Below are 25883 nucleotides of genomic sequence, written 5' to 3' on the forward strand. Positions count from 1 at the left end.
GTGCTGGAACTAGGGGTGCTGCTGCACCCCCTGGCTTGAAGTGGTTTCCATCATATACAGGTTGGTTCAATGACTCTCAGCACTCCCACTATACAAATTGTTCCAGCACCCCCATTCCACACACCCCACCTCTGCCACTGACTGACTTGCTTTATAATCCTGTTCAAATGGCTTCATTTCTCTGTGCCTCAGTTTCTCCATCTGCAAAATGAGGACAATACACATCCTGCAACACAGCTGTGTTGGGATAGGAATTCAGATGTGCAAAACATTTTGCGGTCCTCAGAAGGATGCTGCTATGTAAAGGAAAAGTATTGTTACCGTGAGTGTTCTTTGCTGGATATATATGAATTGTGGGTGACTGATGAGACTAGCTGCAAAAGATTTAAAAGGAGGCAGGCGAAATAAGTTAAACAGACATTATGAACAAGAGAGGCATCTCAAATGGAGACACCTGCTCTCTGCATGTCCTGTAAACTCAGGCAAAGCCATGGCAGTACCAGCCGTGTATTCCTTCCTCTTCGGCGATGGTGATGGTGGCAGTGAGTCCTCAGTGAAGGAATACATCCGCAGGCAGAGGGAGAAACAAGCAAGTGACTTTCCCACCCTTTTAAATAATGGGTCTGTTCTCATAGCTTTAGCCTCCCTGCTGTTTAGAGCAGCACAGAGGGCTCAACTTGCGTCGATTTGTCCTCTTCCCTTCTCCTCAAAATGTTTATTGGTTTACAACGTCCTGGGCTGTGTGAATGAGAGCTTCATGGCCAGTCACTAGACTGAGCAATAGGGTTTCACAGCAGTCTCTTTTAAAGAAAGAGTCAGAAAGAGAAGGAAAAAAGAAACAAAAATCCTTCCACATTCATTAATTCAAAATCTCAGCATAGGCCTCTGGTGGTGTATATTGCATCTATCTAGAGAAGAGGATGGTTAAGGCCCTGGACTGGGACTCAGACAATCTGGGTTTCAACTCCCAGCTCTGCCACAGATTTCCTGTATAACCCTGGGCAAGTCACAATCTCTCTGTGCCACATGCTTCTCTGGCTCCCAAGTGTTTGTGAAATACTCAGATACTATGGAGATAGGGACCATACAAGTATTTAGATAAATATAAGAGAAACAGATCAAAGGGAAGAAGAACAGGATCTACCACACCCCCAAACTCGACTGAGTGTCTCTTTTCCCACAAATTCAACCCTGCACTTGAAGACACTAACCTGTTTGCTGTGGTAGCTAGGAATGAAGCTCAGAATTCCCCCATTTTCTTAGCATTATCTGGAGTGGCCCTTAATGCGGACTGTTTCACCTCACAGCAATTCAGGCCACCATCAGCTTCCACTTCAGTTCATAAGGATTTACTCTCCATAAAGTTGTCATTAACATTTAGGTTCTAACCCCCCTAAATTCAAAGTGAAGCTCAGGGGACACTTATCATTTATTATTATTTGTCAGCATTACAGAAGCACCTAGAGGCTAGAGTCCCATTGTGCTAGGCACTATACAATCACAATGGAGACCCCTGTCTAGAAGAGTTTACATTTTCAGTGTTAAAGAATATAGACAATAGGTGGCTACAACAAACAGATAGGGGGAAACACAAGGAAACAATGAGACCCTCATAAAAACAGTGGTCACAGCAAGCCAGCCACCTAGCCACTGTTGAGTTTTTTTGCGGACATCATGGCAGAGGAAAGTTTTAAGGAGGAGCAGAAGGGCTGGAATGGGAAACTGACCCTAAATTCAAGCAAAATGCTTGAATCTTTGACATACCCTTTCAATGATGTTTCCAGTGAGTTTTGAGTCTAAATGCAATATGGCAGGCTTCCCATGAATTTGAGTTTTGTGGCCAAGAGCTGCCACCCCTCTTGTTGAAACCCGAATGGCCAGGGGAAAAAACGATGATGCTACTTCCTCCCTGCTCCCAGATCATCCTATAAAAGCAAGGGTCCTTCCTCAGGCAACAAGTACACAACACAATCCCGTGTTCTCGCTAGGTACCAGATGAAAAAGTTCAGCACCCACCTCTGCAACTTCCCTTTGCTTGTTTTTAATCAGGGGGCTATTTATCAGGAGTATGCCCAATTCAATTTCCTCAGGCAAATTCAAATAGAGTGATCAGTGGAGGTGTATCATTTCATTTCTCAATCATATTCTTCAGCTTCACCACTGCTCAAAATGTCACGGAGTCATTGGTTACACCTCAGAGCAGTTTTCATTGCAAATATTCAGAATGATAAAACACAATCTAGCCTGGCTAGAGGGACAATTAACAGGAAAATGAAGTTTGGATTAACACCGTTAGAAACAATAACCCAGTAATTAGCTTCTGCAACCACAAAACAGACTACTGCTGGTTTCAGAAAGATGATCTTAATTTATGATTTTCACAGCCCACAAGGACATAAGGAGAATGTTAGCAAACTGCAAATAAGTTTTTACTTGGAATTAAAAACAAAAACCTCACTGGAGGAAAAATATGCCACTCTTAAAACCCTGAAAATGAACATATCCAATCAACACTAAAGATAATCTCAAGGGATTAAGCATTCCTCCCTCAACTGGGAATGGATCCTTCTGGGTGGGGACTTAATACTCATGCAAGATGCTGGATTGGCAACCTGGTTAACTCTCTTACCACAGAGGAGTGTATAGCACAAGCAGCGGCAACGTAAGCTCTCCCTGCATTGCTCTGTCAATTTCCACCAGTCTGATCTGTAGGGAGCACCTTTAACAACATCTGAACACTTCTCATCTATAGATCTCAAACTGCTTTACAAAAAATGGCTGCAGCATTATTATCCCTGTTTTGCTGATGGAGAAACTGAGGCACAGAGAGGGGAAGTGACTTGCTCCAGTGGACCAGGAGCTAGACCAAGAATAGATCCCAAGTCTCAGCTCACCTGGCTTAGAACCCTACCTGAGAAGGCAGTTCACTCTCCATGCTGATGTAGATCCTTGGCCTCTGCCATAGGCCTAATGATCACCACACCTCTCTGCAGAGACTTGCAGCAGAAAGGTCTGTCATTGCCCGCTGCAGAATTGTTTTTCTTTTCTTGTGATAAGAGAGACCTTTTCATTGGGAACTCAGTGGAGATTACCAAACTCATCCCATACAAGTCCTTGAATGGACATCAGATGGTGGTAACTTTTGGTCACTACCAACCCGGGCCAGACGAAGCTGCCATTGTATGCTGATCTGAGAAATGCAGAGCAGTTGGTTACCTACCCTGTGCTTCATCATGTAGCAAATGGTTCATGCTGGGATCAAATAAAATCCACTGGACCATGTCAAATTTGAAGACAACCATGCAGTATCAGTGACATTATATGATACAATCTAGGACATTTTTACTGAACTGGGACGTGCCAGTGGATTTCACAAAGTGGAAATATATACAGATATTTCAAAGTTAAGACACTCCCAACTGCCTCGTTAATGTGGGCAATCAGCCCATAAATCTGGATGTTAAAGAAATTCTTTATTTCAGCTTTTGCTGTTCACTTTAATAATCTCCCGATTTTGGCACCTTCCCTACATGCAGGATGTTCTTCAGGTTCAGTTACCTAACAAAGGAAGTTTTAAGTCTAAGGCGAAAATAGCAGAGAAGCTAAAATTCACTGTTTTTGTTTAGTCTGGTCTTGAAAATTAATATTACACTGGAGTATTCTTGGGTCAGGAGTGAGCAGGCAAACTCGTTGGAACCATGGGTTGTCAAGATGGGTTGTCAAGTGAAAAGCCTGTTCTACCCAGTATAACAAAACGAGCTGTCAGCTCTCAACACCAAGATGTTTCAGGAAAACATGGCTACAACTTACCAAAGAAACCAGAGCTATTTTGGGGGAGGCGGCCAGGGGAGAGGGAGTGTTCTTGTATTCACAATGAACAAAAAACTGCTTACCACCCAAAGACAAGGCAACCTTGTCTTGCCAGCAAGGTATAATTGACAGCAAGTTGGATTAGTTTACCTCTGAAGATGCCATGTTGTTCATGCAACTGCAAGCCACAACTACTGCTCATGTAATACTAAAATCTATATTCACCTAGTAATTCTGTAAAGGCCTATTTACATGAGGGAATAGAAGGAAATGTTTGTTTGTTTTTTAAAGCCCTTCGAAGTTTGGCAAACCAGAAGTGGTGAATATGAAATAACTGGTCACTTAATAGATGCTCAAACTGTGACAGGGAGGTCAGTGTCTACAGGACAGAATGGAACAACATCTCTCATATTTTCTTGGGATATATCACTCCAACCTGTCCAATAAAGTACTTGACAAGTCTTAGCATTGGAGCAGTTCCTCTTCTTTACTGTGTCCCCCTTGCCAAGCCCTCTCCCCCGCCCCTGCCCTTCCATCCACCCCCCAAATCCAGCAGGCTTTGAAAACCCATTTTAATCACGGCACACCCCATAGTCTGCAGCAGTTAAATGCACCATGTCTATGGTGTCTTTTAGTGTCTTTCTTTTGGAGGAAGGCATCCAAGTTACAGGCATTCTGCAGTGTCCTTCACTTGACAGATAAGACTCTCAGACCTACACAGCCTTGTGATCTCCGAGGGAGCTGCTGCCTGGCATTGCACTTCTCCGAGAGAACAGACAAACCTGAACAATCCCACAGCATTCGCTTCTAAAACAACTTCACTCCAGCCTTGCCACCTCCCACTCCCTCTCCTGCAGGCCTTCAACCAGCCTGAATGAGAATACATACGCAGGCAGTGGCTATCACTACTGCCAGACTCTTCACACTGCGGTCCACAACAGTGGCGTAACAATCTCCCAGAACCATTAGCAATGTACTTGGCTCAACGGCCTGGTGAAAGTAATTTTGGAATGTGAGATCATGATAACAAGCCAAGTTTTGCTGCAGCTTAATGTGATCTGTGGCATCCTAGCTGTACACATTATCTGTAGCAGTAATGCAAAGAACCTCACTCAGGGTCAGGGCCCCATCATGCTATGCTCTTATGGACACATAATGAAGAGGCAGCCCCCTTCTACAAGGAGCTCACACATCAAAAGCCACTGTGGCCCAGTGTTAGAGCTAGGGACTGGAGTTGGGGCTCCTGTGTTTAATTCCTGGCTCTGCCACTAACTTGATACATGATCTAGTCACGTAAACCTTTTTGTGACTCAGTTTACCCATGTAAATGGGGAGTGATAATACCTATCTTGCAGAGTGCTGTTGAGCATAACAAGCGTCTGTGCTTTGAGATCTTCATACAAAAGGTACTAGAAAAGGACAAAGTGCTGTTATTGAGGCACTAAATAGAGAAGATAGAAGACTGCTCAAAAACTAAATATATTTACATGCATATAGAAGCAGGGCTTCTCCTGTCCTAGTCATTATCACTTAGCTTGGCTATAACTTTCCATTGGCTATTTCCCTTCAACCTGTGGGCCTTTAAAATGTCCCTTTACATGTCTGTAGGGCAAGCCAAGGTTACAGCCCAACTGCAACCTTATGGCCACATTAAATCACCAACCGTTTCTCAAATGATGTGTGTGCACTGATGGCAAGGCCACTTGGTAAGTCTCTTTGAAGACAAACCCTGCAAAAAGCCAATTTTCCACATTGTGCCCAGAAAGCCTGCTTCTCCGCACTGCACTCCTCAACTGTCTAGCAGCCCGGGGCATATTGCCACCTACAATAAAATCTTAGTATCTTTTACATTAATCGTTATTAAAATGCATACAGAACGACAGTGCGTATAGAGAAGAAAAATAAACAGTGCAAAGAGCGAAAGTAAAACGGGCAGTGTTGTCTAGTAGATGGTGCACTGTACTGGGAGATAGGAATTCTTGATTCAACCATTGACCTCTGACAAGTCTCTTCTCCTCGGTTTCCCTGCCCACCCTTACAGTCTATTGTTATTATAAGCTCTTAGGGGCAGTCACTGCTGCTTATTATGCTTGTCTACAGCAGAACCCCGATTTCAGCTGGGGACTCGGGTTACTATTCTACTACACCTACTAAAAACACACCACAGCTTTTAAAAAGGGGGACTGAGTAGCTTAGGGGATTGCAAATGACACACAAAGCTTTTACCCTCTTGGTTGGCAGTTATAACCTAGACTGTTTGCACAGATGTTGTAGTCGGGATGGTCCTGTGATGGCAGAGAGACAAGCTAGGTGGGGTAATATCTTTTATTGGACCAACTGATGTTGATTAAAGGGACAAGCTTTCAAACTACACAGAGCTCTTCTTCAGGTCTGGGGAAGGAAATCAGTGTCTGAACTAAATATAAATTGGGACAGATTGTTAAGCATAAGGGGTAACATGTTGTAGGGGACCACTTGCAATGGAATAGGCAATAAGAGACTGTTATGGAAAAGGAGTCTGAAGTGGGACATTAAGAGTAAGCAGGTAGGTGTGTGTTACAAATTGTTGTAATAAGCAATGTATCCAGTCCATGATTTTTGGTATCCAGTAGTATTATGAATTTAATTCCCAGATTCGTCTTTTGAAGGTATTGTGCAGGTTTCCTTTGAGGACGGAGTATTGATCAGATATGGAGTGATTGCTTTGTGAAAAGTGTTTGCCCATGGGTGATTATGGTGTTCTGGTCTTTTATCATTTTTCTGTGTGAGTTCATTCAAGAGCATAGTGATTGTCTGGCTTCACCCACATAATTATTGCTGGGGCTTTTAGGGCACTGGATGAGGTACACCACATTTTGTGATAGGCATGTAAAGGACTCAAGAACCTTGAGAGCTGTGTTGTGGGGGTATTGATCATTGTACCAGTAAATGTGTGTCTTCAGATTTTGCATCTGTTGTTCCGGCAGGGTCTGGTGCCACTTTGAGTTGGTGTGTCCTGATCTGTGGGGAGCTTGCTTCTGATGATGAGGTTGGGGGGTTGATTGAAGGCCAAAAAGGGGGGGGGGGGTCAGGAAAGATTTTTTTCAGAATGCAGTCCCCACAAAGTATGGGTTGTAATTGTTTGACGATATCCCGTAGGGTTCGAGTGTGGGGTGATAGGTGATAACTAGGAATGTTTGGTCAGTGGTTTTTTCCCCCCTTTATTGAAGCAGGTTCTCCTGGGGCAATTGGGTGGTCCTTTTCATGTTGCGATCTACTTCTCTGGTGGAGTGTCCTTATTTAGTGAATAGTGTGTTTGAGTGCGTACCTTGGAATTTCTCTTTGAAGCAAATTCTGTGGTATATGACTGCCTAACTACAGATAACAGATTTTTTAGTGTGTCTGGCGTGGTTGTTGTATCTTTGGAAATAAGTGTGGTGATCTGTGGGTTTCTTATATATAGTCATTTGTAGAGTTCCATTATTGAAACTAATCATGGTGTTCAGAAATCTATGAGGTAGTTTAGGTTTTCTGTCCAGAGGATGAAAAGATCACCTTAGGTATCTCAGCTACATCACTGGTTCCATGGTGCATCTATCCAGAAATTCTTCCTCCATGAATAGGTTGGCATATTGAGAAGCCATCTAAAAACCCAGGGCTGTTCCCATGGTTTGGGCAAAAGTTTGCTGCTAAATGTGAAGTTGTGGGTCAGGATGAAATGGATGATCTTGGCAATGTTTTTGGGGTGGATTTTTGAGCGCTATGCAGTATCTTGTATGTGAGGCCAGGAGCAATGCTGCCATGGTGAGGGATGTTGGTGCATAGGGAGGTGACATCCATAGTGGCAAGGATGGTGTTCTGGAAGAGGTTGTTAGTTTCTGGAGGAAGTCAGTAGTGTCTTGGAGCAAGCTGCCCCTTTGTGCAGTCCTGATTTTCCTTCAGTAAGAGTGCTGTGGCCCGATATGATGGGTCTGCCTGGGTTCCCTTGTTTGTGTATCTTGGGAAGCATGTAGAAGGTCCCTGGGATGGGTTGTAGAGTTGTTTGTGAAGGATTTCACGGTATCTTTAAATTCATGTGTGAACTGTGGGGTGTGGGGAGGGGATGGGAGCTTCTTTTAGTTTTTAATAGACTCAGTGGTGCCAGAGAGTTGTCTGTTGGCCTTGTTGACATAGTCGTCGTGATTAAGGACTAAGATAGTGTTCACTTTTGTCTGCTGGTTTGACCACTATCTGGTGGTTGGATTTCAGGGACTGCACAGCTAACTTCTAGGTTAGCCATTTTAATCGATTCCACTTCAGAGCAGAAAGTTATCACCACCACCGGAATGCTAGTTGGTGGCTCCTATGTATTAACGAATGGGTAATCACTATTCAGTATTTCAGTCTTGATCCAAAGCCCATTGAAGTCAGAGTCCTTCCACTGACTTCAAATCAAGTCTCAAGTGAAAAAAAATCCATTGTGTGTGGCAACCTCTCTGACAGTCTCAGCAGAGAGCCCAAGAACCAGATGGCTGAACTAATGGCTAATCCCTAGAGGCAGGTACCCCCAAGGACAGGGTTTAAACAGAGGTGGCAGCATGGACAACACTTTACTGCCACATTACTGCCTACGTTTACTCTTTCTGCCACATTTGCTGTGCATGTTACTGGGGGGGAAGGTGCAGAGGCGGAGGACGTCCAGAGCTGTCAAACCAGGGCCAATTTTCTAAAGTGCTAAATTCTCCTCTACTTCATGGGCATATGAAGGATAAACAGAAGTTTGGGAGAAATTCAATAGCTAATGTGTGTATTCATCTATGCTAAAGCATCCTATTACTTTTGTTAGCCAGCGTTCCCCTTTTCCCAGCCTGATCCACCTGTTCTAACTTTTAGACTGTAAACTATTTGGATCAAGGACTGTTTATTCTCTGGCTGCACAGCCTTTGGCATAATGGGGCCCAGATGTGGTCAATCACATCTACCACACTATAAACAATAAATATGAATATCTATTGCATTCTACACCACTGCACAAAATTTTTTAAAGAGAGAGAATCACCCTCACCATATATCCCCACCCCCCACAGACAACATGCTCCGTTTCTATTTGCAAAATAGCCAACTTGTGTAGGAAAAGCATATCCTGGGATTGGTTTGGATTTTTAAAAAAATGTTTAGAGATAATCTTACTCCCACATACATTTATTAAATCTTACTCCCACGTCATTTATTAAATGCCTCTCTGGCATTTTCTTTTTCGCTTTCATACTACTCATTTACTATTGTGTTTGACATTCTAAGCTTTATAAATGGCAAGAGAAGCAGAACGGATGAGCTAAAATTAGCTTCCAAGTGAGAAGCAAAGCTAGAAATAGGCTCCCAAACAACAGTAGCCAAGTTACCTTTATTTTCCCACTATGCAGAATGACAACTTGTTGAATATGGTGGGGGGGGGGGGGGGGAGAGAGAGAGAGAGAGAGAGATCTCAACATTATGAACTTCAGTTGCTAAATCTGGAGGTGCAGTAGTGATGGCTGCCCTCTTCGCTGACAGACCAGGGGACCTCCAGAACTCAAAGCATGAGTTGCTACAGCTTGAGCTTAACAACCAAGTCTCTGTAGATGGGGTCTGCAACTTGTATCCTCTGCAAATTGGCACAAAGGGGGACCTATAACACGCACTTACCAGCGGGTTGCGCAGTGGTCAGCCCAGGATGGATTTCTAGCTACTCAAGTTAAGCACTCTCCCAAGGCAGCAATCCATAACTAGCTGTGCATCATCTTTAGGCACCTGCGGCTCTCGCTCTCTTTTGTGGATTTGGTATTTCATCCACAGACACATCATCAGTGAGATGAGTCAGTCCTGGGCCTACCTCATGCATCCTCTACTCTCTCGTGGGCAACTTTTAAAATTAGTGCAGTGAAAGGAGCATCCAGAAAAAGATGCTCAGAGCATCATGACTTTCGTGTCATGGATGGAGCAGGTGTGACACGTTTTGTTTGTAAGGATTCGTTTTAGTTATCCATGACCCCAAACAGCAGCCAGCCGCCCACACCTTTTTATCCCCTGCTCAGTGCAAAGCTCCAGTGACATCTTCACCCACCCCATCTTGTTGTTTCCCCTCCCTCTCTCACCTTAACAGGCCCTACACCTGGGATTCCTCAGGCATCCTTTAGCAGGTCTCCCAGCCCCTCCTTGCCCAGGAAGCATGGGAGGATAGCTGGGTAAAATTCCACAGCAGAACCAGAAGCTAGCTGAAATGTGAGTATTGTTGGCGAACTAGAGGCGGGGGCTCTTGCCCCTAAAGAATGCCCACCCCCTCTTTCCTTGAACTGCCTTCTGGGGCAAGGCTCAGAGGACATTGCGTACTCTTAACCGTGCATCCCAGCGCCACCAGAGGGGGTAGCTGGTTAGTTTGTGCCTCTCTCCTTGGGCAGCCATGTTCTTGCCCAAAGGTGAGGCATGTGTGTTAGTCTGGTGTATCTAGGGCATCTCAGCCTCATAGGGTTACAGGCCCAGTAAATATGGCAACAGCAGCACTGGAGGAGTGCCTAGTCCAGCAACACCAAAAAGGGAGATCAGAAGAGGTCTTGAGAAGTCAGGAGGGGAGGAGCTGGCCAGCTAGCCTCTGAAATACATGGAAGCGGAGAAGCAGGTAAGTGTCATGACCTACAGGTCTCAAATCTGGGTCTGCAGGGTCCCTGGGAGCAGCTGCACTCCAGCCCTGTACCTGGCAGTCTGCTGACAATTGCTTAACTGGGATCCGTGAAGACTAGCCCCAGTTTGAGGCTCTGCCCCTGTGCTCCAATTGACAGAATCCCAGAGAGGCTGATTGGCCCACTAGCTCTACTTAAGTCAGCAGCAAGAACAGGAAGCTGGCTGAACTAGACTCCACCCTGCTCCTGCTCCCTTGCATCTGACTCGTGGTTCTTATCTCCAGTTTGTCTCCTGCCTCTGATCTCATGATATCCTGACCTACCCAACTCTTGACTCCTGTCTCATGACTGCAGACTCTGGCTCTGACTACTAGGTCTGGCTGACCGCTGCCTGGCTGAGACAATAAGATGGACACTGCTGAATACAGAGTGGTTACCATAGTGAGGAAAGGAGGTGGAAGAGAACATGCAAACCAAGCACTCCCTAGAAGAATGCTGGTAAGGGGTGTGGAAAGCCACTGAGCCTTCCCCATGAAGACAGAACTGCAAGGCAACCAAAGCCAGAAGGGCAGCTCTAGTAGAGAAGCTCAGTGCCAGCTGAAAACTGTTCCCTACTCCCCACTGAAGCCAGGAGGAAGGGGTGCAGCAACATCACACCCACTGAGAGCTATGTATTGTACAAACCCCACAGGGAATGAGAAACTGCTGAATAACTGCAGGACCTGAGAAGTTTAGGTCCTTCCTCCTAACCAATGCCCTGCACTTGAGAGCATGGCTTAAACACCAGTGTGTGTGTCTGTGTTTGACTGCTAGAACCTGTGACAGACACAGCAATGGTCCACAGATGCCACTGTATCCAATTAGCAAGAATAATGTCTGCAGGAAAAATTGCACCACATTAGATTCTAAAGGGTGGGATTTTTAGAAGCACTCTGTGTTGACCTAACTCTAACATCATCAGAATTGATGATACCCGAAAACTGTTTCCAATGGAGTCAATAGTGAAACTCCACTGACTTCAATGACAGCAGAATTAGGACAAGGTTGAGTGCTTTTTAAGATCTCCCCATCATGTATAAATATATAGGACACATATGCAGCAAAAGAAACACGCAATTTGTTTGAAATTCTACAGCAGACCTGACATTCCACTACGAATGTATCAAATGAAGTGTCTCAGGCCGCTGCTTACTCACTTTGTCCTGCCAACGTGATATCTCTGAAGTTAAACTGGACTGTACTGCACGATTCTTTTTCATCTCATATCTGTATTACACTAAGTAGCTCACTGAGGGCCAGCATTGAAATCCAGGGAGCAATGCTGATTTACATCAGCTAAGAATCTGAATTTAAGAAAAACCACATAGTGTGAAATAACTGAAGTAATCTCCCAGATATTTTCTGCATCATTCCAAATTTCACATTTCATCCACTGCTAGTTGATAATTGCAAAATAGAACAACACCACCCCTAGATGAACGTGACATAAGGACAAAGCAGCATGAATTCTTGTGAAGGAAAATTATCCGCCTCTCGTCCATTAGGATTCTCTGAGCAGATTCCCAAACCAGCAAATAAAGAAAAACTGGCTGATGTCATTTATTCGAACTTTTGAAAATAATTTGACAAAGACAAAGATAAGAGGCTATTAAGGAAATGAAGTAGTCACGGGGTGAGAGGCCCTGTTCTACCAAGGGGTTAGAAAGTTCCTGTGGGTGTGCTCTTACAAGGAGTTAATAACCATACCCTCGATATAGCAGGGCACACCCTTCACTTTAACTGCTTTCTGCGAATCTTTACTGCTATCACTTGACAGGCAGAGAGAGGCAGTGTGGTCTAGTGGATAGAGTACTGAATTGGGACTCAAGAGAGCAGAGTCCTAATTCCAGGTTTGCCACTGATCAGTGGGGAGACCTTGGGCAAGTCACTTTTCCTCTTTGTTTCTCAGTTTCCTTGTCTGTTTAAACAAAAAACAAAAAATGGGAGGGGGTAGAGACCCCAGCCTGCTTTGTAAAGTATTTTGAGATCTACTGATGAAAAGTGCTATATAAGAGCTAGTTGTTATACCTCTGTGTTTTTACAGCACCTAGTGGCCCCCAATGCTGATTAAGGTCTTTATTATACAAAAACATCTGCATACAGGGCCATTGTGACAAGGTGTGTTGGCATGGAAAGGATTTCCAAGTTCCAGTCTATTACTCAAGTGATCTGATGTCATATGACAAGACTGATTTGTTGCAGTTTTCAGTGTGGGATTTTTGGAAATAAAGCAAGCCCTGCAGAAAGCGATATGAAAAAACTATTTTTCCTTCACCAGCTTGCAATCATTTAAATTAACACTTTTACAATAAGCTTTAACTCTCTTTTTGTTAAAGAAAAATAATTAGATGGCTTATTAGGACGAACATCATTTAGCTAATATACAAAAGAATAAGCATTGGTGGCAGGGAGGGGTGTTATTTCAGCCCATATTTGTTTCACCCTGCATTTCTAAGTGTCATTGGTAGCTACTGGGAAACACTAAAATGTAATTGGCCAAAAGAAAAAATTCTGCATAAACCAGTCTAAGATAGGCAGCCTGAGCTAGGCACAAAGTACATTAAAGTTAACAGACCCAAAGTAAGAGCCGTCACCTCTTTGTGTAGACCCCACCTTAAAGTCTGAGCTTGACATCTCAACATATAGCATGCTAAGGAGCTGTTATTTTCATTTCAGACGCACATTGCAGTGAGGAACAATATGAAGAATATTATTTCAGTGCCCTGGGAAAAATTAGCAAGTCAAATATTGAATCAGGCCTCTAGCATATGCTAAGGAGATTGCTTTGATCTTATCCACACTAAAAGCTCTATTATTGAATTTAAAGTCTGTGAACACATATCAGACCACTATACAATGCATATCTGAATACATGTTTGAGAAGCAAGGGATGTTTTGACAAAGGGAAAAGAATATTTTAACTGAAAATATCAAAGTTATTGCATCGATTGAAATACAAATGATTTTTTTTTTCATCTGGCTAGGTGGCTTTGCTGACAGAGAAACCCCCTACCCAGGAGGAGACTGGGCTTTAGAAGAACTTCAGGAGTCATCTTGCTTCTGTATTAGGACAGGTGCATCTGGAGGTGCTTTCAAAGAGAGATGAGGTTACATGGTAGCAGGCTGACAAGTGCACCATGACTCTTTTTGGTTCCCTCTGGTGGACAGCTACAGTATTAAGCAGCACTGGGGCTTGTCTACACAGGGAAATTGATCAGAATTAGCTTGTTCTGCAGTAGCTACTTTGGTCATTTCCCCCGTGCTGAGAAGCCTGTCCAGTGACCATCAATGGGGTTCTACTCCTCTTCCCAAACTCCACATGTTATATAGGGGAGGTTGGGGGAAGTGGGATCATCAGGAGTAGAGAGACAGGAACTTGGATTATTGGAAGACTATGGCACTTGAGAATAATTAAGTGGCCCGATTCGGATCATCTTCACCCCTATGGCTGCTGAGTCAAATTCTTGTTCTCTGATACACCTGTGCAACCCCATTTTGTTTAAGTACACCTTCCTCTGAAGTATCTGGTGTTGACCATGGCCAAGACAGGACACTGCTCTAGACAGATCACTGATCTGACCCAGTATGACAATTACTGGGTACCTGAGTAAGGAAAGCCTCCCTATATGCCTTCAGGTTAGTGGGAAAAGTAAGAGCTAAATAAGCGAAATTCATAACCCAGTGCTCACCCACTATAAAGACAAACATCTGACACAGGATGTCTAAAAACAATTAATTTTGTGGAGAACATTTTCCCAATGGACCACTCGGGCTTGGTTTTGTGATAAAGGGTACTACTGACGTGCATATTGGAAAAACTTACCATTTTATTGTTGATTTCATGAAAATGAATCTCACAGACTTTTTCCACCACGTCTTCATTTTCAAAAGTTACGAAGCCAAATCCTATTTATTAAAAGAGAGAAAGAAGGAAAGTATAAGGAAAATATTAATTATGTTAAAACAACAGAGGCTTCATTTAAATATGGCATTTTATAGGCGGTTTGAATTTTTGTCACTTTTCACACACACGTGCACAATGAGATCCTGCCCAGGACTACGGCTCCTAGAAGCTACAGCAATACAAATTATTATTATTATTATTAATAATAATAATGCACATAACTATACATACACACATATACTTTCTATTGTGCCCTTATGGAAAACTTTAATATATTACATGAATTAAATATCCAATATTTAATAGGGTTCTGTCCTTCCTATAGATTTTTTGATCCATCCTATAGAATGTTATAGACAACTATTTCCTTGCTACTGGATGGCTCAAAAACCTAGAGAACAGAAATAATTCTCTATTACATTTTATAGGTGTTTGGAGTAATCCATACAGACCCTATTACATTTCTGTGGAACCCTACTGGTTTCAGTTCTTCTTAAATTCCAAGAGACTTCTCCATTAGGGTTGATTCATTAAGCGACAAAGAACAAACATTCAAAAAGGAAGAGAAAATGATTCCTCATTTACCCAACACCACCACCAGTGAGAATAAAAAAAACTAATGATTTCACAAACATGTATCAGCACTTTCTGTTTCTGTTTGCCTCTGAGCAAACAAGAAATTTAGTCATCTGTTATTTATAAGGTCAAAAGAGACTGGCTTTGCTCTCACAGGGAAGCAGTCACTATAGTAAGTGCTTCTTGGATCAAAGCAGGTCCTGGCTTGTCCTTTCAGCACATTGACACAGTGAACCCTAAGGGTCAGCCAAGATTTGGAGGTGATTATTTGTCCCTTTCTTCCTGAATTACTTCCTCAAATACCTCATCAGGACATCCTGAGGCCTTTAAGAAACTATTAAATTTTAAGACCTCTGATCTGATCACTCATCTTTTCTCTACTGCTGCTTCAAAGGAGCTATGGATTTGGGCCAGTTTAAGGTTGTTTGATGCATGCTGTCTGCCCGCCAGCTATACACTGTATTTACTCTGTTGGGTCCATGCTATCTTAGACACTCCACACTAAAGAATTTTGGCAGCCAGCTACAGCTCTGCATATTGATTTTCAGCCATCTTTTCTAAAAACAAAACAAACAAACAAAAAAACCCCACAAGGCACCACCGTGTTACTTTCAAGCACTCAATGGATAAATATCAAAATCTATTAAGACAACATGAAGGCTCCCAATAAAAGAATATAATAAACCCAAACTCCAAATTAGTACCAAAAAAGTATACACGATAATATAGGAACAGAAATGAATGCTGTACTCAAAAGTCCATTGCAACTCATGTTTTAAATGAAACCAAAATGATGGTGAAGGGACAGGAGATAAATAAGCTCACAACTATCTAGTTTATTTTACATAAATAGTTTTGCACTAATAAACCAGCTGCACATGAGAAAGTTAGTATCTTGTTCACAGACACAGACACTGGGGAAGATACTCAGCTGGCACAAATTGATGGTGCTCTGCTGACTTCCATGAGCTATACTAACGCTAACTGAGCATGTGGCCTGTTGCATGGTACAAACCCAGAGATTCTTGTTATGAGGGAACACAGTACAAACCTTGACAATTCTCACTTTGCATCCACTAACCTGTTTCTTCATTCCCAAAACCTGGCCCTCCTCACTTTGATTCTTAGCAAAGATTCTGCAGCTGCTAAGTCGCTATAGTGAAGTCTTCTATTACTATGCCTTCCATTGCTTTAACACACACAGTACATTGGCTAAAAAACTTCATACTAGCAAATAATTAAAACTAAACTGTGCTTGTCAGAGTAAGTGAACAAACTACATTTTGCAGTGCATTGCCCTTGAAGTTGTGCATGTGTGTTTGCTTATTCATAAATTCACAGAACACTGCTATTCTCAACGGGTCTCTCAGTGATTAGAGTGAACTAGCAAGGTTTAAGCACTACCGGTTGATTGGTTTAGGAACACAGGGTAATTTTAATACTGTTGAATGCTTTCCCCCGACACCTCTCTTTAGGTAAATTACAACTCGGAATGGTTTCAAAATATCCTAGAAGTCACAACATCTGACTATTATGTTACATTAACAACCAAAGATTTCCCTTTGCATCTTTGTTCAGAAAGCTATTTTCCTCAGTACTTCAAGCATGCAGCATCTTGAATCATCTTATTCAAACTGGTCCCTTTATTTGTCTTCTAAATTGCTCGGCTTAATTCTTCCTTACAGAGGACTGCAGTTGCAACTAAAATTTTTGTGGTTAACGGACTAAACATGACATCCTAGGAATCTAGGGACCCACACTGTGTTAAGTAATTATTGGTGTTATTAGAGCAGCACACCACAGGGAACCAGTTTTGCCAAGCAGAATGAATGTCCAGTCCAGTTCTGCAAGTCATTAATTGTTTGAGTTCCAGAAACTTCTTCATCATTAGTAACTCATTAGCGAATATTGCAGTAGAGGATTTCAGTTTCGATTTTTTTCAGGTCTCACTGCAAATAACAAGAAGAGAAGGGGAATTTTCAGGAGATTAGAGTTAATATGCATAACTCCACCAGAAAACCCATCAAAATCATTACATGTTCAACCTAGGAAACAGGTTACTCCTTCCAACCTGCATCCATAAGGCAGAAATGCAGGTTTATGAAGAAATGATTTGTCTGATTAAAGAAGATAGACATATAGGGTTCTGGATTTACAGGTTTTATAATAGGAATAACAGAACAATCCAATGGTGTCAACACTCATTTGCAGGTTTTTAAAAGAGCTACACCATTTCAAACATGCCTGTCTATCTGGCTTGATGAGAGAAAACAAATTTGATTATGTCTAAAAACATTTATTTCTTCCTCTTGTGGAAAACCAAAGCAGCAATGAAACAATTAATTAACAGTAAATACTATTCCTTAACTGTGTAATCATTTTACCTAGTGGATGCATTATTATCTGCAATGAATTAGTTAAAGTGATGATTAACAAAGGAAAACAAGAAGAATGCAGGATGACTGCGCGCTAGTGGCTAGATGGCAGGACAGGGAAACAGGAGGGTTCTGAATTATAAAGCTGAGATGGGACCATCAGCTCATTATGGGTGACATTCACTGTTGTGCGGAAGGGCCAGCACCACCTAAGTCTGACTTACAGGGTGAATTCACTCTTGTGACTTTGTGCTTCAAATCAAATGACTGTGGCAGAAACAAAGGTTAAATGAACCCCAAACCTTGGCCCTCGATTAAAAAAAATCATCAGGAAGTTGCAACAAAGCTGCAATTCCCAGTGTAAATACGTTACCCAAGTCCCTGTAATATGGGCATTAACCTGAAATTTTAAACCTAGCCAAAAACTTAAAAGAAAAAAACCCCTGATCACTGAAGTATATAGGTTTCAAATCATGCTACGGACTGCCATAGGTTTCAAGTGGCAACCTGTGCTGAACCATCTCTCTTCCTCCATTAGAAGAATTCAACATTCTATGACTGCACACGCCTCTTCTAGTTTCTATTTGTAGCAGCCCTTGAGGAAAATTAAAAAAAAATATTTTTATTTCCCTGCAGGGAGTAACCACCTTAGTTTGCTGCATTCCTATAGAGAATGAACCCATACTGGAGGGCCATGTCAGATCAAAACAAGAAGGAAGGGATGGATTCAAGCACTGGATTTGTAATACCTACTGCCCCTGGAACCACATAGTCACATCCTGACTTAGCCTCCAGAGAGGGACCAACTGAGTTCAAGCATGGAACTCTACAACAGCCCTTAAAATCAAGGTGCGGTCTGCTCTTTATGGATAGGGTGACCAGACAGCAAGTGTGAAAAATTGGGACAGGATAATAGGCGCCTGTATAAGACAGAGCCCCAAATATGAGGACTGTCCCTATAAAATCGGGACTTCTGGTCACCCTACATATGGACATAGCATTTGTCAAAGCAGAAGGCTTGTTCTCCCCTCCACCTCACCTATATACCAAACATCAGACATGGCCACAAATTCCCCTGCTGCTAATCTCCACCCCAGAGGTGGTGACATTTCAACAAGTGCTGTATGTTTTACAGCGTCTGCAGGATCAAGCCCGTAGCTTGCGAAGTGCAATAGGATCAATGGCACTATGCTCACAACAACATCTTTGCCTTATGATCACTGACATTTAAAATGGATTGGAAAGCATCCGGTAGATTATAATCCACACATTTACAGTCACTTAAAACATACAGGACATTCACCAAGAGATCATATCATATTTTAAATGCATCAACTCCAAACAGATCATTTGCTCTGGAATCAAAACCTCAAAGTAATCTGAGGTATATTTAAAATAAAATTTAAAAAACCCAGCTACCAACTTTTAACAACTGCATAAGAAAAATATTACTGTATGCATGCCCTTTTAGTCAGTATAATGAACATACACTCGTTTTTAAATTACTCAAACTCTTCTAAAGCTTTCTGGCTCACACAGTTGATTATTTCTTATGAGAGGTAACAGGAGTCAACAACAACAACAAAAAACATTCCACAGAAAGTGTACGAAAGAGATTAATACAAAACAAAGAAAGCTGTTTAAAATGGTGACAAAAATAGGATTCCGGTTGTCAAGGAGCACACATTTTAAAATGAAATTATACTGCATCCTCCTGAATGAAGCTATTATTGGAAGCTAACTAGCTCTATTTAAGAGATAAGCATTTAACAGAGTTAACAGTTGGGTTTTTTCCCCCCTTGATTCAAATGAATAAAACTGAATATTCATTTGAATAATCCTTTCTGTAAAAGAAAAGACAAAGAATAGGGGAAATATATAAAGGAGGAAACAAATGCCCCCAGATGAGAGCGTCTGAGCCAAGTGAGATCACTGAAGGAAGCAGCGACAGGATTCGTGACCTTCAGGTGAAAAAAACCATTCCTTTATCATCTGCTCAAAAAAATCATTTAATCCCATTCACATATTGGTCAATGGCTGTTGATAGACACTGAAACTGGGCCCAGAACTTCTTCAGGGGGACTGATTGATGTAGTAAACACTATCACAGACAAAAGCAAATATGTCTAGATTCATTCTGTACACTGGTTTGGAAAGGCTAAGCATTCACATGAATGGATATTTATGTCACGTTCACTAAGCTCCAGCTCACAGCAGGTCAGAAAAATTGCGGGGGGGGGGGGGGGGGGATGGATGGATGGTTCTTGTGGAAATGTTTTTAATTTTGGGGGGAAAATCCAAACCCTAAATATTTCCATTCTGAAATGCTGCCACAATTCCTCCTAGGATTTGTAGTTTGGCTGTCTCATGCTCCCAGTCTTCTCTAGAGGCTGGGTTCCCTAGTTTACATTACCCATGATGCACCACAAGCTCCTATCATGGTGAGGGGAGACTGTACATCATGGTGTCGGAGATGAAGTCTTCCTGGGGAGCCCATCCCATAGAGAAGAATGGGAACATGAGGCACCCAAACAACAACTCCCATAAGGCACAGCGTACTCAAAGAGTAGTTATCAATGGCTTGCTATCACCTCTTCCACCCACTGTACTATGTAGCTAAACAGAGTTACTCTGTAGTGACATTCTACCACAGTGCCCCACAAATAAGCGAAACACTGAAGCCATACAAGATTAAAACAATTTAAAATCAGCAGAAGTATAAATAAGTGCCAAGTGTCAATTGCTCAGAAAATCATGCTCCTGTGTGCTGTGTTTTGGTTTTTCACACTTGAAGTCAGCTATATTTCACACCTCTGTCATCACTGGAAAGGGTTTGTGTCAGCTTTGGTGAAATAAAGCCGACATGACACCATTGTTATGAGACACAGCTATTTTCTCTTGCCAGTTAGCAGAAAGTTTTGGTATGGTCAAGAGTTTACCTCTGTGTACACGTATATTTAGTTACGTGTAGCTAGATCTACATACATGTACACACAGGCACGCACACACACATAGAGCTTGTCCCTTAGCCATAGAATTATGTGAAAGCAGCAAAGTGTGCTAAAGGTACTTTCCCACCTTACAGGGCATATAAATCTTGATCTGACAAGTCCATGCATCCAACAAAGCAACGAGTTTGTGCTCTAGTGCAAGAGAGCAACTGAGGTTAAGCACTATGGCTGAGAATAAGCTAAATAAAATCTTCACCCAGAAATTATTCATAAAAGAAGGATGGTCCCATGATTAAGGTACTGGACTAGGAGTTAGGATAGCTAGATTCAATTCCCACCTCTACCGCAGACTCCCTGTGACCGCAGGCAGCTCACTTTATCTCTAGGCCTCAGTTCCCCATCTGTAATGCTTCTGTTTCCCCACCCTTTGTCTATTTAAGCTGTAAGCTCTTTGGGGCAGGCATGGTCTCTTACTGAGTGTTTGCACAGTACCTAGAGCAATTGGGCCTGTATTCTACGCAGCAATTTTTCAGCCCCAGGGCCCAAGCCCCAGGAGGTCATGTCAGCTGACACAGGCCAGTCATGGGTTTTTTATCCCTGTGCAGATGTACACTACAGGCTACTATCGTACAAATAATAAAAAGAAAAGGAGTACTTGTGGCACCTTAGAGACTAACCAATTTATTTGAGCATAAGCTTTCGTGAGCTACAGCTCATTTCATCGGATGCATGCTGTGGAAAGCGTATAAGATCTTTTTATATACACACAAAGCATGAAAAAATACCTCCTCCCACCCCACTCTCCTGCTGCTAATAGCTTATCTAAAGTGACCACCCTCCTTACAATGTGTATGATAATCAAGGTGGGCCATTTCCAGCACAAATCCAGGGTTTAACAAGAACGTCTGGGGGGGGGGGGGGGAACAAGGGGAAATAGGTTACCTTGCATAATGCTTAGCCACTCCCAGTCTCTATTCAAGCCTAAGTTAATTGTATCAAATTTGCAAATGAATTCCAATTCAACAGTTTCTCGCTGGAGTTTTTTTGTTGTAATATCACAACTTTCATGTCTGTAATCACGTGACCAGAGAGATTGAAGTGTTCTCCAAGTGGTTTATGAATGTCTCTACGTAAAAGAATAAATGGACACAAATCAGATGTCAAGAATTATAACATTCATAAACCAGTCGGAGAACACTTCAATCTCTCTGGTCACGTGATTACAGACATGAAAGTTGTGATATTACAACAAAAAAACTCCAGCGAGAAACTGTTGAATTGGAATTCATTTGCAAATTTGATACAATTAACTTAGGCTTGAATAGAGACTGGGAGTGGCTAAGTCATTATGCAAGGTAACCTATTTCCCCTTGTTTTTTCCTACCCCCATCTACCCCCAGACGTTCTTGTTAAACCCTGGATTTGTGTTGGAAATGGCCCACCTTGATTATCATACACATTGTAAGGAGAGTGGTCACTTTAGATAAGTTTCAGAGTAACAGCCGTGTTAGTCTGTCTTTGCAAAAAGAAAAGGAGTACTTGTGGCACCTTAGAGACTAACCAATTTATTTGAGCATGAGCTTTCGTGAGCTACAGCTCACTTCATCGGATGAATACTGTGGAACCTACAGTATGCATCGGTATGCATCCGATGAAGTGAGCTGTAGCTCACGAAAGCTCATGCTCAAATAAATTGGTTAGTCTCTAAGGTGCCACAAGTACTCAACGGTATGCATCCGATGAAGTGAGCTGTAGCTCATGAAAGCTCATGCTCAAATAAATTGGTTAGTCTCTAAGGTGCCACAAGTACTCCTTTTCTTTTTGTGAATACAGACTAAGACAGCTGCTACTCTGAAACTATACAAATAATACACACTATAATCACCAAGCCTCTACCATGACCTCACAATAATCTAAAGAGAGCAGAGCATGGAAAGGAGAAAACGTCTATCAGAGGAGACATGAGTTTAAGCACCATCTTCAGCACGCAAATAAATTCTCAGCCCTCACTTCTGCTGCTATGCAAGAATAACTTGGCAGTTGCATGGCAGTGCTTTTGTTAATGCAGGATCAGGTTTCTTTGCACTTGTCTCATACATGCCACACTCTGCAGCTGCATAGTCCTTGTGTTGACATTTGCGCTGCGTAGCGTTGCCAAATTTCTACTTGCACAAAACCGAACACCCTTGCCCCGCCCCTCCTCCAAGGCTCCACCCCCTCTCACTCCATTTCCCCTGCCTTTGGCGCTCGCTCTCCCCACCATCACTCACTCATTTTCACCACTGGCTCAGGGGATTGGGAAGGGTGAAGCCTCCGCTGGGGGTGTAGGCTTGGGTGTGGGGCCAGGGATCAGGGGTTTGGGGTACAAGAGGGGGCTCCGGGCTAGGGCTGAGGGGTTCAAAGTGCAGGATGGGGCTCTGGGCTGGAGTGCAGGGGGGGGTGAGGGCTCCAGCTGGCTGCGGGTGCAGACTCTGTGGTGGGGATGAAGGGTTTGGGGTGCAGGAGGGTGCTCCGGGCTGGGATTGAGGGGTTCTGAGTGCGGGGGGGGGGGGAGGGATCAGGGCTGAGGCAGGGGGTTGGGGCACGGGGAGGCGGGGTCAGGGGTGCAAGCTTCAGGCGGCGCTTACCTCAGGCAGCTCTCGGAAGCAGCAGCATGTCCCCCCTCTGGCACCGACGTGGAGCCATGGCCAGGTGGCTCTGCGCATTGCCTCATCCGCAGGTGCCGCCTCCGCAGCTCCCATTGGCCACGGTTCCCAGCCATTGGGAGCTGCACAGCAAGCACTTGGGGTGGTGGAGCATGTGTAGCCCCCTGGCTGCCTCTCCGTGTAGGAGCCGGAGGGGGGACATGCAGCTGCTGCTGCTTAGGGAAGCTGCACGGAGCCACGGCAGGCAGGGAGCTTGCCTTAGCTTTGTTGTGCCACCAACCGGACTTTTAATGGCCCAGTCAGCAGTGCTGACCGGGGCGGCCAGGGTCCCTTTTTGTCAGGGCATTCCGGTCAAAAACCAGACACCTAGCAACCCTAGCACCGTGCACAACACCACGTCATCTGTGCACCGTGCAGGGTGAGGCCTACAGTAGCTCCCCATCACCAGTAAACCTATCAGTTCCAGAGTTCATCCACCTGCCAACATACAGATGTTCTGATGAACGTAAATAACCACCCCATAATATCCATTTAAGAGGCACAGCTACATAATGACAAAATATTAAGACAGTACCACATCCGTTCTAATATTATTTCTTGGTACCTCATCTTCTAATCTGTATTTGCTTTATGACTCTCCTTTCTCCTCTACTTAAGCTCCTTAAGCTTAGATGCACAAAACCTCTAGTTCCACTGCAGCATTATTTATGCACCTGCTTTCTTGTTTACACCAATAGTTTTGGCAGCTGGTCACTGTAAACGGTAATAAAATGCCTTTCAAAAAAATGAAGAAATGTGACCAGACAAGCCAGGCATAATAATATTAAAGTCCATGTCAATTAATTTTTCCTCTTCTTGATAAACAAGCCCCATTCCATCTATTAATAATGAGGGAAGAAACAAGAAAAGTTGACACTAGTTTAATTTATTTTCTCAACTTGCCTGGTCATATTTCTCCCTGTTGCAAAGCTTTCTGGTGCTGCTGGGAATTGCAAGTGGCTCTCACACAGTCGATGCATAGATTGGTGTGAATCAATATGGTTCTATGTTATTCACACATCCCTCATAATCAGAAGGGAAAAAGTTACTTAGTAAGCTATCTCACACCTGAGGCTGTCAAACCTCCTTCTTATAATAAACTAAAATAATAATTAATAATAATAATAGTAATAATAAAAAAAGCCTTGTACCAGAAGGGTAGGGGAGCATAGGAATCAGATGATGTAAATTTTGTTACCAAATCTTCAACTTAAAAACAAAGAAAAACAGAATTTACTACGTCAGGAAGAAACATTTTCATAGCAAAGGACAAAAAATCAGACGGGTTCCAAACTTTTTACTGGAGGAAGAGTTATTTATCAAGTGACAAAGCCTAGAAACCAGGACTTCTGGCTTTGGAAGGAAGGGTTATCTGGTGCTTAAAGCAAGAATATGAGAGTTAGCACTCCTGGGTGCTAGCCCCAACTCTGCCACTGACCTACTATATAGCTCTGGACAAGTCATTTAACCCCTCTGTCTTTCTCAAAACCAGCACCTGGAGCATCCAGAAGAACAGACTCCTGCAAGGCTCAGTGCCGGCACCTATTTAATGTATTTATCAATGACCTACTGGACACTATCACCAGGCAGTTCACATACACCCATGATCTTTGCTTGGCCTCAAGGACTGTGACTTCCAGAAGACTGGAGAAAACCTGAACAGTGATATGGCTGCGATAGCTGGCTACTGCACGAAATAGAGACTGAAACCAAATATATCAAAGACCGGGTCATCATGCTTCGCTTTATAACATGTTCAGAGCCAGCTTGAGCTTAACATCTTCTTGACTGGTCTGCAGTTAGCTGTTTCTAAATCAAGCCTTGCTATCTTGCCTATGCGCAATCACTCTCTTGCTCCCTGACTCAGTTTCCTCATCTGTCAACTTGGTATAAATGAGGTCTGCTTCCCTAAGGTGCAGTGTGTGTAATTCATTAATGTATGTAAAGAGATCTGAATTCCTTGGACGAAAACTGCCATCATTTCAATTCAATATAGAGATTTTTTTTCCCTACAACAGATGAAAATACAGTAAAAGCTGTGTTATCTGGCACTTTATCAACCGGAAAACTCTATTAACTGGCATTTCTGATATCTCCCAATACAAATCTTCAGTCTAGTAACCGGGACTAGTATACTGCCCAGGAGGTTATGCTTCTGCACTCTACTTTTACGCAAAAGAGGCAGAAGACAAGTAAGCAAGCTGATAACAGGGATTTATTCAAAAAAGCAGTTTCCAGGGTGTGTCATAGGGTCATTACAGATTCAGCCCAATCTCCTACCCCTTCTACATCTACAATGATAATTGATGTTGATAATGACCCTGAGACACTGCAGGATCCTGAAGTGCCTTCTGAATCAAAGAAAGATTAAATTATGTTCAGTATAGTTTTAGTGTTAAGTGTAAGTTTTAGTGATCTGGGCGTACGCCACATGCTGCCCATTATGATATGTAGTGTCATAAGATAATCTAGTGTATAGAAAACTTTACTTGTATACGCCTAAGTGGTTCAAGAAACCAAACACTCTGCAGTGCATTACTACTAGTGGATTGGTGAATACCTGTATACTGTGCTACTGTATTTTATATTTGATTCATTTTATTGTAGTCTAATTCTTTGAAAATTGGTATTCCATTGGTAAAGTATAACTCTCAGTTAACCGGAATATTTGATTAACTGGCACACACACCCCTGCCCCATTCCCCCAATATGCCGGATAACAAAGCTCTTACTGGTTTCAGAGTAACAGCCGTGTTAGTCTGTATTCACAAAAAGAAAAGGAGTACTTGTGGCACCTTGGAGACTAACCAATTTATTTGAGCATAAGCTTTCGTGAGCTACAGCTCACTTTTACTGTACCTGAGATTCCTCCCCAAAAAGTAGCTGTGTGTACAGAATACAGAACTCGTGCTTAGTCTTCATACGGAATG

General features: G+C 42.8%; 1 protein-coding gene across 6 annotated transcripts in view; it reads right to left on the minus strand.

The window, feature by feature from the left end:
• The window catches only part of MSI2 (musashi RNA binding protein 2), a 379996-nt gene that overhangs the window by 81574 nt on the left and 272539 nt on the right, over positions 1-25883 (minus strand). For all 6 annotated transcript variants that reach the window (XM_077836436.1, XM_077836435.1, XM_077836438.1 and 3 more), the window contains one exon: positions 14287-14369. In XM_077836436.1, coding sequence (XP_077692562.1) covers positions 14287-14369 — 83 coding nt within the window. The remainder of the gene's footprint in view (positions 1-14286; positions 14370-25883) is intronic.

Source organism: Eretmochelys imbricata, chromosome 17 (genome assembly GCF_965152235.1).
Source record: "Eretmochelys imbricata isolate rEreImb1 chromosome 17, rEreImb1.hap1, whole genome shotgun sequence".
Taxonomy (NCBI): Eukaryota; Metazoa; Chordata; order Testudines; family Cheloniidae; genus Eretmochelys; species Eretmochelys imbricata.